Source organism: Gymnodraco acuticeps, unplaced genomic scaffold, assembly GCF_902827175.1.
Source record: "Gymnodraco acuticeps unplaced genomic scaffold, fGymAcu1.1, whole genome shotgun sequence".
Taxonomy (NCBI): Eukaryota; Metazoa; Chordata; class Actinopteri; order Perciformes; family Bathydraconidae; genus Gymnodraco; species Gymnodraco acuticeps.
The window spans coordinates 360,252-375,025 of record NW_022990865.1 but is presented as its reverse complement, the minus strand read 5'-3'; the positions used below and the strand labels follow the sequence as shown (position 1 = coordinate 375,025).

The 14,774-nt window shown below is 44.6% G+C and overlaps 1 protein-coding gene and 1 pseudogene across 1 annotated transcript; one reads left to right on the top strand and one right to left on the bottom strand.

Annotated features, from left to right (window-relative positions):
- The window catches only part of LOC117557426, a 69,679-nt pseudogene that overhangs the window by 22,517 nt on the left and 32,388 nt on the right, over positions 1-14,774 (top strand).
- LOC117557448 lies at positions 10,927-14,515 on the bottom strand. Its single transcript, XM_034233286.1, has 2 exons — positions 13,399-14,515; positions 10,927-11,683 (listed from the first exon to the last, which is right to left on the bottom strand). The coding sequence occupies exons 1-2, from the start codon at positions 13,493-13,495 to the stop codon at positions 10,974-10,976; spliced, it is 807 nt and encodes a 268-aa protein (XP_034089177.1). The 5' UTR covers positions 13,496-14,515; the 3' UTR covers positions 10,927-10,973.

The window sequence follows — 14,774 nt, the reverse complement described above, 5'->3', positions numbered from 1 at the left end:
TTACAGCAGCATCATTTGTTACCACATCATCTTGATACAGAGATAACACATTTTCGTAAGACAACCCGGACGCTCTTTTGCATAGATAAAAAACACAGTGTTGACCACAGGCTGTAGACATGACATTCTGAAGTTGCTGGTTATGGTATAAAATAGTTTTACATTGTTTTTCTAGAAAATGTAGGATGCTTTTCGGGTAATGACTAAAATCGGGGGGAAATCCGAAAGAATCAAAAAAAGTTCCAACCCCTTCCTCTTCCTCTAAAGTCACTGCTAGCCAGTGTTCTCCGGGCATGTGGGAGGGGTGGGTGTTTACAATCATGTATACAGGGCATCTAAATAATTGTTTTACTCGGGGTAGCTGATCTGAGGCCCACACCCCACCGAAAGAGTCCCCCACCATGTGACGCAGGAGACTGGCCAATTGGTGGTTATTCATGTTTGTAGTCTTCTTAGTAATAATCTACCAACACTTGACGTTTTGAATTAATCTCCAGAATCGAATCAAAACAAGAATACACAATTAACGTGGTCGTTTGGGGTAATGGTACTCTGAACCTCATTTCCAGTCTTAAACTACCGCTTGTAATGGGAGACAGTGCGTCCGCATCTTCAGCAGCAGTTAGATTAAACACAAACAATGAGTATCCTTGTTCGAAATCATCTCTGTCAATACTCAGAGGTAAGTCTTTCATGTGTCTCCCTGTAGCAGTGAACATGTTGTAAAACTCTCTGATTGACGACCCTCGGTTAAATTGAGGTTGGAATGCTTTGGCTGGTACTTGTCTGCCGTCCTGACATAGAGCCAGATATTCCATATCATTATGAAGGAAATTAAAAGGTGAAAGCTCTCTCCTTCCGGTGAAGGCTTCGTGATTTACCATACCCAATACTATGTATTTAGGCATATTACCCAGAAAGAGATTTTCTTGGTTGCATATTCTGGAATTCACAGGAATACTATAGGTTTTTATATTCACCCGAGATAAAGGGTAGAGGGCGTTACCTCTCATCAGAGCCGCAGCATGACCTAAACGCAGGGCAGGTGAGATGGTGGCCTTCTTGATAAAAAGTGAAGCCCCCAGTATTTTTATACGGTATGTAGAGTCATATGCACACATGAGTGTAAAGGCATCGTTAGATCTGGTGAGTTTGATTCTCACATCTACAGCGTTCAGGAGAAGCCTCTCGCTGAAGAATATATCTGTGTGTAGGGCTCCGATCAGATGAAGCTCTCTAGATTCTGCCGTGAATATAGCTCTCTTTACTAGACCCTTGTTTGGTCCATTGGCGATCACTACAGAGTCCATAGAACCCGCAGTGTCTTTATAAAATAAGCTGGCAGTGAACTGAGTTTTTAAAGTAGAATCAGAGTAATTCAATAGCGTTTCAATCATAGCTCTGTAAGGATGAGTCGAACTGGATTGAGAAATTAGCCTGTCCCCTAGAATAACGTCGCATTGACTAAAAATTGTATTCAGAGGATAATTAACAAAACGTTGGGGGTCGTGATGAATCATCGTTTTGTAAAAGATTGCCCCGCTTTTGAAGGTCTGAAATGAAGTTTCACTACACTCTTCCCGTAGGTGAAATGTACTGGTTTGTTCTGATCGTTTTTTATCTCTATCTGTATATTCTCGATGTGCGTTTTTGTTACCGGTAAGTAATATGCAGGATTAAAATACTGAGTTACGGTATCGCCGAATGTTCCTCTTATATCTATAGTTCTCAAAAGAGGAGCAAAAGCGTCACCTACCCGCTGGTGACTGACCACATTACTATAGCAGTACAAGTGAGTTGAGCCTGCATTTATATCCGCTGGGTAGACTTCTGATTTATCGTCAAATTTGTGCCAGTGGTCTGGTTTTATTCCAAGCATATAAGCGACGGGTTTTGAAAAGCGGAAACAATGTTGGCCCCCTCCTAGAAATTCAATTTTCCTGTGAATTGGACTATAGTACAAAGTGACATCAGAGTCAATTTTTCTGAAGCAAGACTCTAGTTCCTCCATGAGCTGAGTTATGCTACTATAGTAACCAGCTCTAAACATATGAAGTTTTAACTTATTAGATATGTCGGGGAGTTTTGGTTTCTTTATCCATTCAAAGTAGGCTACTTCAAAAGGTATATTGTACCAGGTGTGCGGGTATGACATTTCTGTCATGGCGACTTGCCACGAACCATCCAAGTGTAAAGGCTGGGCCAGGTTCACCTGATAACTAGAGCTTGTATTGTTTTGAAATACATCAAGGCTGGCATTGGACGGCAGCGTAATGTAGAACCCTTCATTTATCTCCATGGCTGTAATGAAGGACTGAGCGTTGATTCTGTTTGCTTTTATACATCTTTGATTTCGCCTACATCAACCCAGCTGTTGAATTTTTCGGGCCAATTATGCCAAGATACAAACATTTGTTTTTTTCCCCTCACCACCCGCCTTTTTAGAATTTTCTCGACTTGAAAAGCCTTGTCCTTGGATATCTTTACTTTTTGTAACTCTTTCTCATAAAAAGCCCCCTTGATCTCTTCTCCATCATAATCTTTGAGTTTGTAAACAGGTGGCTGTCGAGGTATGCCTTCAGACACCGTAAATAACTCGTCCGTATAACTCTGCTCATATTTTTTTATCAAATACCCCTCTCAATTTGGATATCCTTACAAGCTCCCCCTCCTTAAAGTTCATTTTGGCAACAGCTTTTTTACGAAGGCTGGAAGGGTTATATAGGTTCCGGAACACTTGAGCCGCATTTTCCTTAGTCACTTGCAATGGTGTCATCTTAATACTTCGGTGATAACTATTATTGTAACTTTCAATTAGTTCAGGTAAGACGTCTATATATCTATGAGTGTTTTTAGCAGTAAAATACCTCCACATTTTAGTTTTCAGCGTACGATTAAATCTCTCTATCACACATGCCTTCATATCACTGGTGGTTGCATAATGTTGTATACCTCGTTTCTTCATTAAGTTTTGAAAAACTTTGTTAAAGAATTCTTTCCCCGCGTCTGTTTGTATCTTTTTAGGAATCTCACTGTGTGTTAAAATTGTATCAAAGGCTTTGGTAACCTCAATACCCGTCTTCTTCTTTAATGCTTGAGCATAGGCTTGTTTCGAAAATACATCTACGACTGTTAACAAATAATTAAAACCATCATTATATTCGGACAGCGACTGCATATCGCAGAGATCTGCTTGAAATTGTTGTAGCGGTCTGAGTACGAAAACTCTGTTTCTTACAAAATGCACCCGAGCCGGCTTATGTAAAGTATATGCATCCTGCTCAGATAAATATTCTCTGACTTTCTCTACATTTACTTGTTTACCCATTTCATTCTGTACAGCTCTATGGAGTTTATCCACACCTCCTAAACTCCCTGGATTAGAAGGAGTGTAATAAACCTTTTGCATGAGACGTTTCTCAGACATGTTCCCTGTTACAGCCCGATGAGGTAATGAGTACAACAGTTTTTCTTACAAAGCGTTTTATTGATATGTCACACATGTATAAAAAACATTTTCTCTAAGCAGAGAATAATAAACATGATTTTTAGGAAGGACACACTAGATCAAGTAGCCTAAAATAAAAACAGATAAAATCAAATCAAAAAAACTATTCCTATTGCTGCCAAAAGGCCCAAGCTGCTCTTATAGTCTTCAGATGGGTCTCGTCGTTCTCCATAAGCTGTTCGTAAAGCTTCTTCATTTTAGCCTCAAAGAGTCTGGTGTTTCTGAGATTGTGCAGAATCGCCTCGGTAGCTCCAAAGACTCTCCTCTCCGACATATGAAGGTGGCTCTGGTGTAGAGCGTCCCGAATAGCTGGAATGAAACGAACGGTCCACAGTCTCTTTAACACTTCATCATAGTTTCGATCCAAATAGCATTCTTCGGTCGGAAATAAACACTCGTGCCGTCTCTGACTTGGGTGATCGACTTGACATCCGTAACATTTTTCCTTTCTGTAAAGGTACACTACCCTGTCCAACAGATGAACTACAACTGCTTTTACCGTATTCAGGAATGACGATGTCCGAGCACGTTCTTTAGCATCACCCTCGGGAGCACAAGGAAAGCATGGCACATCAATGCCTACTGCTGTTGATCCCCCTGGAGACTCGGATGGAGTAGATGGACGTTGATGCATATCCAGCCACCCCGTAATATCAATATCAGCCATATAGCTGTCGAGATCTGGTGTCCAGATTTTTGGAGAGGATGGAGGTCCTACAGGCGTTTGCTCCAGGCTGCAGCTTGCGGTGAGAGAGTTGTTTTCTTCCAGATCCATGGTTGTTGCTCACAAAATGTCCTTGAGGTGTTCTCATTTTTAAATGATCTGGTGAGGAAAAGGCGGGTCTTGTTATGTTGAGGGAGAGGCGGAGCCCTCTGTAAAAAGTATTTTGCAGTCAAACCGGGGAAAATCTGCCACTTCCTCACAGAGCCCCTCCTCCAACACACATGAACGCGCGCATGACCAAAAGAGGGCCCGAGACCTCGGCCTCTAACCCCCGCACTGCTGCTGCTGCATTCGTTTCTTGACTGACGCTCCGGACGGATGGCTGTAAGCTGTCACAGGCTGATTAACCCCCATTCGAGGCATCTCTTGCCATTTTTCTTTTTTGAAAAGGTGACTGGGTAAATGGAATTGCTGTCTTTTTATTTAATTTGCGCATATTTCTACCTAATTCCACCCCCCCACTATCTGCCTGCGTCATAGCCACAGGAAGGGGTGGAGAAAAGGGAGGGGGGCTGGGTAGATAGTCTCACATAACTTCAAAGAGACACCTAGATTAACATCAGAGGTTTATAGCACACCAGTGTGAAATCACACCTGCCTGTTATAACACCTCACATCAAAGGGCAAACATCAGAGGCTAATTAGATTATACAACTCTGAGGGGACAGGGGCCAGACAGCATAACTTCAAAGAGACTGCTTTAATCAACACCTAGATTAACATCAGAGGCTTATATCACACATACCTGCTATAACACCTCCCATCAAAGGACTAGACTACAAAAGCACTACACAGGGGGGCATTTCACACCTACGTGTAATGACACCTCACCCCTCACATCAAAGGATCTCACACCTACGTGTAAATTCACACCTAGGTGTGACATCCACCTCGAACAAAGGGAGGCGGGACTTAGCTCATTAACATAAGTAGGGAGAGGTGTGACCTGTCACACCACCTGTCACTTTTCTTGCATACTAATGAGACGAAAGGGGCATCATTACTACTACTGACGTGACTTCAACCTTTTAGCTTAACGGATGTACTCCAGGTTCTTGTGATCAGTCCAAACTAAGAAAGGCTGCTGCGCCCCCTCAAGCCAGTGTGTTAAGAATGTCACGAGGTTCAGGACCCAAATGCACAACACCAGAAACAGATTAGAATTAACAAGGTCTTTTAATTAAGGTCAAATACAAAACGCTCACTTGGAGGATCAAAAACTCTAAACCAAAAAACATCTACATGACTATCAAAAATATACTTCACACGATCAAGGGATGACTGGCAGGCTTGACGAGACAAGACGAACTGACACAAGACAAAGGGAGACGCAGACTATATATACACACTAGGTAAGGGGACACAGGTGGCAACAATTAAGGGAGGGGCTGACAATCACACTGGTGGGAAAAACACACCAGGGCAGGAATGCTCTGAAACGAGAGGGAAAGGTTACTACAAAATAAAACAGGAAATCACAAGACAAGGCAAAAGACAAAAGGACTGAACTAAATAAATTAACTTAACACAACTGTCTAGACACCACAGTACCCCCTCCTTTACGGACGGCTCCGGACGGCCCAGCGAGTTCAGGATGGCTTTTGTAAAAATCCTTTATCAGGTTCTGGTCCACGATGAAGCTAGACGGGATCCATTCCCGCTCTTCCGGTCCATAACCCTCCCAGTCCACTAAAAACTGCTGACCCCTTCCTCGTTTTCTGACCTTCAGCAGACGCTTGACAGTGTAGACCAGACCTCCATCAATGAGCCTGGGAGGAGGGGGGGGGGCTTGGAAGCGGGAACCATTTTGCTTTCCTTGACCGGCTTGAGTTTGCTTACGTGGAATGTTGGATGGACTCTGAGTGATCTAGGCAGGCGCAAACGAACAGACACAGGGTTAATACACTTTTCCACAGTGAATGGGCCTACAAATCTTGGTGCCAGCTTCCTAGAGACTACGTTCAGGGGCAAGTCTCTGGTGGATAGCCACACTTTCTGACCCGGTCTGTACACAGGTGCAGGACTGCGATGCCGATCAGCCGCTTTTTTCATGCGGGCCGAAGTCCTAAGGAGGACCCGACGTGCTGAAGCCCAAATGCCATGACAGCGCCTGACCAGTGCGTGTGCCGAGGGAACCATGACTTCTTCCTCTGTCTCTGAGAACATGGGAGGTTGGTAACCGTAGACGCACTGGAACGGGGTCAATCCGGTGGCAGAGGTAGGCAATGAGTTGTGGGCGTATTCTACCCACGTGAGGTGTTTACTCCAAGAAGCTGGGTTTTGGGACACCAGGCACCGGAGGCAGGTTTCCAGTTCTTGATTCAGTCTCTCCGTTTGTCCATTTGATTGGGGATGGTAACCGGAAGAGAGGCTGACAGAGGCCCCGATGAGGCTGCAAAACTCCCTCCAGAAACGGGAGACAAACTGAGGACCCCGGTCTGACACGATGTCCTTGGGAAAACCGTGGAGACGACAAACATGGTGCAACAACACTTCAGCCGTTTCTTTGGCCGATGGCAGTTTAGGCAAAGCAATAAAATGTGTCATTTTAGAGAATCTATCCACCACCGTGAGGACGGTGGTGTTACCTTTGGATTCTGGCAGTCCGGTGACAAAATCCACTGAGATGTCGGACCAGGGCCGACTGGGGATAGGCAGCGGCCTGAGCAGACCCATCTGGGGCCTGGAAGAGGTCTTATTCCTGGCGCAGATGGTGCAGGCGGCCACATACTCCTTGACATCCTTCTCCATAGATGTCCACCAGAACCGTTGCTTGATGACGTACATGTTTTTTTTTACCCCAGGATGGCAGGTGAGCAGCGAGGTGTGAGCCCATTGAATGACCTTAGGACGCACAGTTTGAGGAACAAACAACCTATTTGGGGGGCAACCCCTAGGTGTCGGGCTCTCACCGTTAGCTCGTTTCACCTCTGTTTCTATTGGCCAAGTTACCGCTCCAACCACACAGTTTAGTGGAAGGATGAGCTTTGGTTCCTTTGCCGAGGGTTCAGGATCAAAAACACGAGAGAGTGCATCTGGCTTGACATTTTGTGAACCGGGTCTAAATGACAAGGAAAAGTTAAAACGAGTGAAGAACAAAGCCCATCTTGCCTGACGTGAGTTCAGTCTCTTAGCTTTTCGGATGTACTCAAGATTTTTATGATCCGTCCAGACTATGAATGGTTGCTCTGACCCCTCCAGAAAGTGTCTCCATTCCTCAAGCGCTGTTTTGACTGCCAAAAGTTCTCTGTTGCCTACATCATAGTTGCGTTCAGCAGGTGTTAACTTACGTGACAGAAAAGCACATGGGTGAAGTTTGCTGTCCTTGGCTGAACGTTGTGACAACACAGCCCCAACTCCATCATTGGAAGCATCCACCTCCACCACAAACTGCCGTAGTGAATCAGGAGTGATGAGAACAGGAGCAGAGGTAAACCGTCTTTTCAATTCCTGGAAAGCTTTGTCGGCCTGTAGAGTCCACAAAAACTGAACATGGGTTGAGGTGAGTGAGTGGAGAGGTGCAGCTATGGAGCTAAAATGTCTTATGAAACGTCTGTAGAAGTTAGCAAAAACCGAGAAATTGCTGTACCTTCTTCCTGTTGGTGGGTGTGGGCCAATTTGCGACAGCACTGACCTTGCTTGGATCCATCTTGACCTGGTCCGGAGCAATGATGAAGCCCAGGAATGAGACAGTGGTCTTGTGAAATTCACATTTCTCCGCCTTCACGAATAGTTGGTTTTCCAGAAGGCCTTGGAGGACCTGGCGGACATGCTGAACATGGGACTCTTCATCAGGAGAGAATATCAATATATCATCCAGGTAGACAAACACAAAATGATTCAAATATTGTCTGAGCACGTCATTCACAAGAGCCTGAAATACAGCAGGAGCATTAGTTAGCCCAAATGGCATTACTAAGTATTCATAGTGGCCACTGGGGGTATTGAATCCAGTCTTCCATTCGTCCCCCTCCCTTATCCTGACCAAGTGATAGGCATTCCTCAAGTCAAGTTTAGTGAAGATCTTAGCTCCTTTTAACAGTTCAAAAGCAGTGGAAATGAGGGGGAGAGGGTACCTGTTTTTTACCGTTATATCATTCAGGGGAGAGTAGTCTATGCAGGGTCGGAGGGATCCGTCTTTTTTACCCACGAAGAAAAATCCGGCGCCAGCAGGAGATGACGATGGACGAATGAGGCCCGCCTTCAGAGATGAGTCAATGTAATCCGTCATAGATTGTCTTTCAGGACCAGAAATTGAGTATAGACGTCCCTTGGGAATGGGGGCACCCGGTAGTAAGTCAATTGCACAGTCATAAGGTCGATGAGGAGGCAACGTAGAGGCCCGAGTCTTACTGAAAACCTCCCTCAGGTTGTGGTAACAGGAGGGAACATTGGGCAGGTCTGGTAAGTCAGAGGCATGGTCATGAGTTACTTCCTTCGTCTCCACCTCACTACCTGAAGTAACCCTTCCTACAGACAGCCCTTCAACTTCTCCTGGTGAAACCAAACATGTATGATTACATTCTCTTCCCCAACCCTTCACCCTACCAGAACGCCAGTCAATGTGAGGGTTATGTATTTTCAACCATGGGAAGCCTAAAATCATAGGGTGTTGTGAGGAGTCGAATAAATGGAATGTCATGAATTCTGTGTGGTTGTGATTTATGATAACCTGGACGGGTTCTGTGTGGTGAGTGACTTGAAACAATAATCTTCCATCAAGGGCACTGGCATTTAAAGGTTGAGCTAAGGGCATGGTGACAATGTTCAAGCTTTTGGCAAAATTCCAGTCCATAAAACTTTCGTCTGCTCCTGAATCAATGAGAACATTCTGTGTTAAGGTTTTCTTACCTAATTTTACTTGGATAGGAGTCAGCGTACGAGGAGAGTAGTCAGAAGTTAGTCGGCTCACCAGCGCCCTCCTCTTGCCTGGGGAGCCCCGTCTTTTAGTGAGCAAGCGGCCATCAGGTGTCCACGATGCCCGCAGTAGAAACACAGGCCCTGGCGGAGGCGCCGTTCCCGCTCCTCCAGTGAAAGTCTTGCTCGGCCAAGTTGCATGGGTTCCTCTGATGTGGTGGATGGCGTTGTCAAAGGAGGCTTGATCCAGACCCCTGGAAACGAATCCTCCCTCATCCGGATGCCACGAGGAGGCCCCCTGGAGCTTGGTGAACGAACTGCAGGATGTTCTCTTTCTTTTTGTCTATCCCAGAGCCTATTATCTATTCGTATAGCCAGAGCAATCACAGAGTCTAAATCTTCTGGAAGATCTAATGGGACTAAGTGATCTTTGACAAGGCCTGAAAGTCCATTTACAAAGGCGTCCAGCAAGGCCAGATCATTCCAGCCACTGTCTGCTGCTATTGTCCTAAACTCTATGGCATAATCAGACACTCTTTGATTTCTTTGCTTGAGTTGAACTAGAGCTTTAGCCGCTTCTCTCCCTGGCGCTGTACGATCAAAAATCTTTTTAAGGGAATCAGTAAACAGTCCGAGTGATCTGCAAAGGGGAGAGTCTCTAGCCCATTCTGCTGTAGCCCACGCTGCTGCTCTACCAGTCAAGTGTGTTATCATGAAAGCTATTCTAGACTGGTCTGTTGGAAAAGCAGAAGGCTGATGTTGATAATGCAGGTCGCATTGGACTAAAAAAGGACCGGAGAATTTCTCTGGAGATGCGAGACGAGAGCATGAAGAAGAAGTAGGTCCTTGGATCACAGCCTCAGGCAGGGGTGCAGCCGCGGAAACAGTTTGAGATCCAGCTTCCAGGTGGGCAAGGACACGAACAAGCTGATCTGCCAGGTGGTTTACTTGGCTGTTCACAGATGTTTGGAAGCTTTCTTGACGACCACTCAATTCTCTCACTCCCTGGTCAATTGATTTCAGCTGATCGTCATGCTGAGACAAAAGCGTGCCTTGTGAGCGCAGAGCTGCTCTGAACCTGTCTGGGTCGGCTGGGTCCATTCTTTGGTCAGTTCGTACTGTTAAGAATGTCACGAGGTTCAGGACCCAAATGCACAACACCAGAAACAGATTAGAATTAACAAAGTCTTTTAATTAAGGTCAAATACAAAACGCTCACTTGGAGGATCAAAAACTCTAAACCAAAAAACATCTACATGACTATCAAAAATATACTTCACACGATCAAGGGATGACTGGCAGGCTTGACGAGACAAGACGAACTGACACAAGACAAAGGGAGACGCAGACTATATATACACACTAGGTAAGGGGACACAGGTGGCAACAATTAAGGGAGGGGCTGACAATCACACTGGTGGGAAAAACACACCAGGGCAGGAATGCTCTGAAACGAGAGGGAAAGGTTACTACAAAATAAAACAGGAAATCACAAGACAAGGCAAAAGACAAAAGGACTGAACTAAATAAATTAACTTAACACAACTGTCTAGACACCACACAGTGTCTCCATTCCTCCAGAGCCACCTTGACTGCCAACAGTTCTCTGTTTCCGACATCGTAATTCCTTTCTGCAGGAGACAATTTACGAGACAGAAAGGAACAGGGATGCATTTTATTGTTCTTAGCAGCCCGTTGTGAGAGGTTTGCCCCCACCCAGGCCAACTTCCCAAGCGAGATTGTGTGATGAGGCCCCCCCAAGTAGCTTGGATTAAAAAAATGTTTGGAAGACTAAGTAGTTAAGTAATTTTATATTATTATAAACAACACAGTAACATATTTATACAGTCAGGTCAATGTGCATGTATGTCTTTCAGTATGCGTTTACAAGTGAACACTTCTGCATTTCCTGGATGCAAAGTCATCAACAAGGTCATCGTATGAAAGCTGCTGTGCCAACTGTGCGTTGATGCTTATGATAGCCAGGCCACCTAAGCGTTCTTGTGCCATTGACGACCGGAGGTATGTCTTCATAAGCTTGAGTTTTGAAAAGCTTCTCTCAGCAGACTCAACTGTAACAGGAAGAGTTACTGCAATGCGGAGGGCAATCCAAAGATTTGGGTACAGTTCCTGTAACTCTTTTTCATCAAGAAATGACAACATCTCCAGAGCAGTTTTTGGTAGTGGCAGCTTTGGGAGGTTGATGATCTCCTGGATCATCTCTGCACCATCAATATCAGACTCTCCTGCTGCAGTAAGTGTCTTCTCTACCTTGCTGCAGTGTTTCTGCAAGTCACCCCTGGGCATTCCTTGAAGCTGGCTGAAATTAAGCAGCACTCCAAATTTCTCCTTGACCTGACTAAGTGTCTCAAATCTCTCTTGCAGTGATTTGAGAGCAGAGTCAACAACAGTGTTAAAAAATGTCACCTCAAGCTTCTTCAGAGCATCACTGAAGGGCTCATCTGCAGTTTCATACCCAAACTGCCTTTTTGTACTCCTCAGCCTCTTCACCTTGAGTTCTGGCTCTATGTTGAGGATCTCACAGATTTCCTTGGCAGTTGACTGAGCATCAGTAAACCCGGACTGTCTGTACGCTGCAAGAGAGGATTTTGAAGTTTCAATGAGTCTGACAGCAATGTCAAGTTGCATTGAACTGGACTGCAGCAGCTTATTCACCTGGTTTACGGTGGTGAGAATGTCAAACCATACCACTGTGCATATCAAAAACCTATATGAAGCCACTTCTTCTGCCAGAGCCTGAGACAGACAATAAATCCATCATTCAAGCAGACTTAAGATATGTTTTGATCTTAATAGTGCACTACAGAATGAATATAGTGAAAATACTAGCCTCAAAAAGATTAAAATATAATTAATGCAAATAAACTACTTCTACTAATAATGATAATCATAATCAATTCAATAATACAAATACTATATTGTTTTATTATAATATAGTTGTAATATAGTCAAGACAAAACATGCTTATGACATGCTCAAAAACTGATATTTCTTAAATCTGTATTCAAATGCAGTTCCCTCTGTCAGCAATGTGTCAACAACTACTCACACATTTCTATCAGTATTTCTCTGTGTTGTGGTTGACATGATGATGACTGTTAGGAGTTAAGGGGAGAGGCTGAGCGTCACCATGAAATGTGCAAATTCACATAAAAATTAATAAAAGGGGAAAAAATGCTCCATGTTTTTTAGGCTGTAAACTTTTACGGTGTGTCCACACAGCAGCTTTGACCAAATCTTGAAAATCCTGGAGCTGGGCGTGTCTGACAGCTTGGGGATTTCGCGACCAACAACCAATCACATGAATATCACATGAATATCCCGCCCCAGACATACAAAGCAAAAAAACCCGGTTCTTCTACACTATTGTCAAATAGGAAGGGCTATGATGAACATTTATTTTTTTAACATTTTGAACATTTATGAGATTAATGTTTATGGTGCTATTTTATGCTACATTCCATGCTGGCTAATGATACTGTCTATGCTTGCTAGCAACGAAGTAAACTAGCAACGAAGTAAACTGGATATAAAATCCCCAAACAAACGAAAACCTACCAGTTTCACCCACTGCCTCTGCCACCTCCCTCCATGCCTGGTTCCTCCGGTTTGTATCCCGGTAAGTAAATAGGGACTGGTCATAAAGAACCGGGTGATTTGCTACCGCAATAACTAACTTCTCCTCCATTTTTGTTAGGAATATAGAATGAACTGCGGTCTGGTTCTCCCAGCTTGCACGCGGTTTGATTGGCTAGCGCTTGAACTGTCAGATTTGCATAAACGGATCTGATTGGCTGTCGCTTCCAGCTCAGCCTCAAAAGTTGAACATTGTTCAACTTTGGAATCCTGAACATCCTGGAAATCCTGGAAATCTTCACCTCGCCCCCCCACAATGCAGTTCGGCGACAAGCGAGGGAAAGTGACGTCATCCCCATTCAAAGTCAATGGGCGGAGACGCGCTGGAAGCGGTGGACAAATCGCCAAAAGCTGCTGTGTGTACGGGCCGTAACGGTTATGTAAGCCAACTAGACAGACAGTGTATCACTCTTCCTCCTGTACATTAGCAGATAAAAGGCATCACATACTTGAATGAATGTTAAATAAAGAGTGCTGGAAATAACTGCATCTCCATTAGCCTATATGTTATGTCTGCATAGCATATAGGCTAATGGAGAAGACTGCCTTCTTCATGTCGTGAATTGCAGCTGATGTGTTTAATGGCAAAAGTTTGAAATTTGACTTATACAACATTCGCAAGTTTTACATTTGACTCATACAAATAACCCACCTTCGAGTGATGCTCTAGTGAGTCGCTTCATGTTCCGTTTTTTGTTTCCTCTTGCTTGCGCCGGAATCATACTGTCTTTTCGGCGACATCTCTTCATCTGCAATAGTGGCCGTATCAAACGGGTGATGATGTTGATTCATTGCAACAGTGTCGGGTTGCAGACAGGCTCCCCAGTCACTCTCGCGCGTCAGCGGGTGTGGTGCGCGCAGTTGCAGACTCACTTCCATTTTCCCCTTGTGTGTCGTTAGCGCGTCAGCGGGGGGGGGGGGGAACTGCACACAGATGCTGAGGGCCCCATACAGCCTGCGTGATTGGCCTGTAGGGAGGATTGGCCCTGCCCCAACCCATCATTTGAGGCGTCCACCTCCACAAAGAACTGTCTAAAATAATCAGGAACAGTTAGTATGGGGGCTGTGGAAAACATCGCTTTGAGTTTTTTAAAAGCCTCCTCGGCCTTGGAACCCCACACAAAGGGGACGCCCGGCGAAGTCAGTGCATGTAATGGTGCAGCAATGGAGCTAACATTTCTTACAAAGTGTCTGTAGAAATGTGCAAAACCCAGAAATTGCTGTACCTTCTTCCTGCTATTGGGAGTAACCCAATCTGCAACCACACTGACCTTCGCCGGGTCCATCAGGATTTGTCCTGGAGAGATGATGAACCCCAGGAACAAGACTGCAGATGCATGAAACTCACACTTTTCTGCCTTCACGTAAAGCTGATTCTCCAGTAGGCGTTGTAACACCTGATGTACATGCTGAGTGTGTGACTGCCCATCTGGAGAAAAAATCAGGATGTCATCCAAATAAACAAACACAGAAATGAGTATGTCATTCACCAGCGCCTGAAAAACAGCTGGGGCATTAGTGAGTCCGAAGGGCATTACAAGGTACTCATAATGCCCTGTAGGAGTGTTGAATCCACTCGTCCCCCTCCCTTATTCGTACCAAATGGTAAGCATTACGTAGGTATAGTTTGGTGAAAACGTTAGCCTCTTGTAACAAATCAAAAGCAGAGTCAACTAGAGAATGCAATTCCTGAAGAAATTGCTAGTGGGAATGCTTCATGCTGAAAATCTAACGCTAAACAGCTATGCTGAAATGTAATGTGTAAGAAGAAAGTGAAGAATTTAGATTGAAATGATACATGAACACTGGGGGCTTGAATGTGTGATGAGAGAAGAAAAGAAAGTAAAAAGGCTTAGAAAAGCAGCAGAATACTTGAACTGCAAACTTTTGAACTAACTTGATGGTGAATGATCTGTCGCCATGGCAACGGCGTTTGGTGACATCCCATAATACGCTTAAATGCGTTGATGGCTGCATCGTTACCAAACCTGTGAAGTTTTGGGGCGTTTGGAGCATTTCCACTGAAGT

Bases quoted from the DNA above. Each gene is read 5' to 3' on its own strand.
- LOC117557448 (XM_034233286.1), bottom strand. From the start codon at position 13,495: ATGAAGAGATGTCGCCGAAAAGACAGTATGATTCCGGCGCAAGCAAGA. The intron at 11,684-13,398 runs GTGGGTTATTTG...CCTCTCTTGCAG, and splicing joins CACTAGAGCATCACTCGAAG to CGTACAGACAGTCCGGGTTT.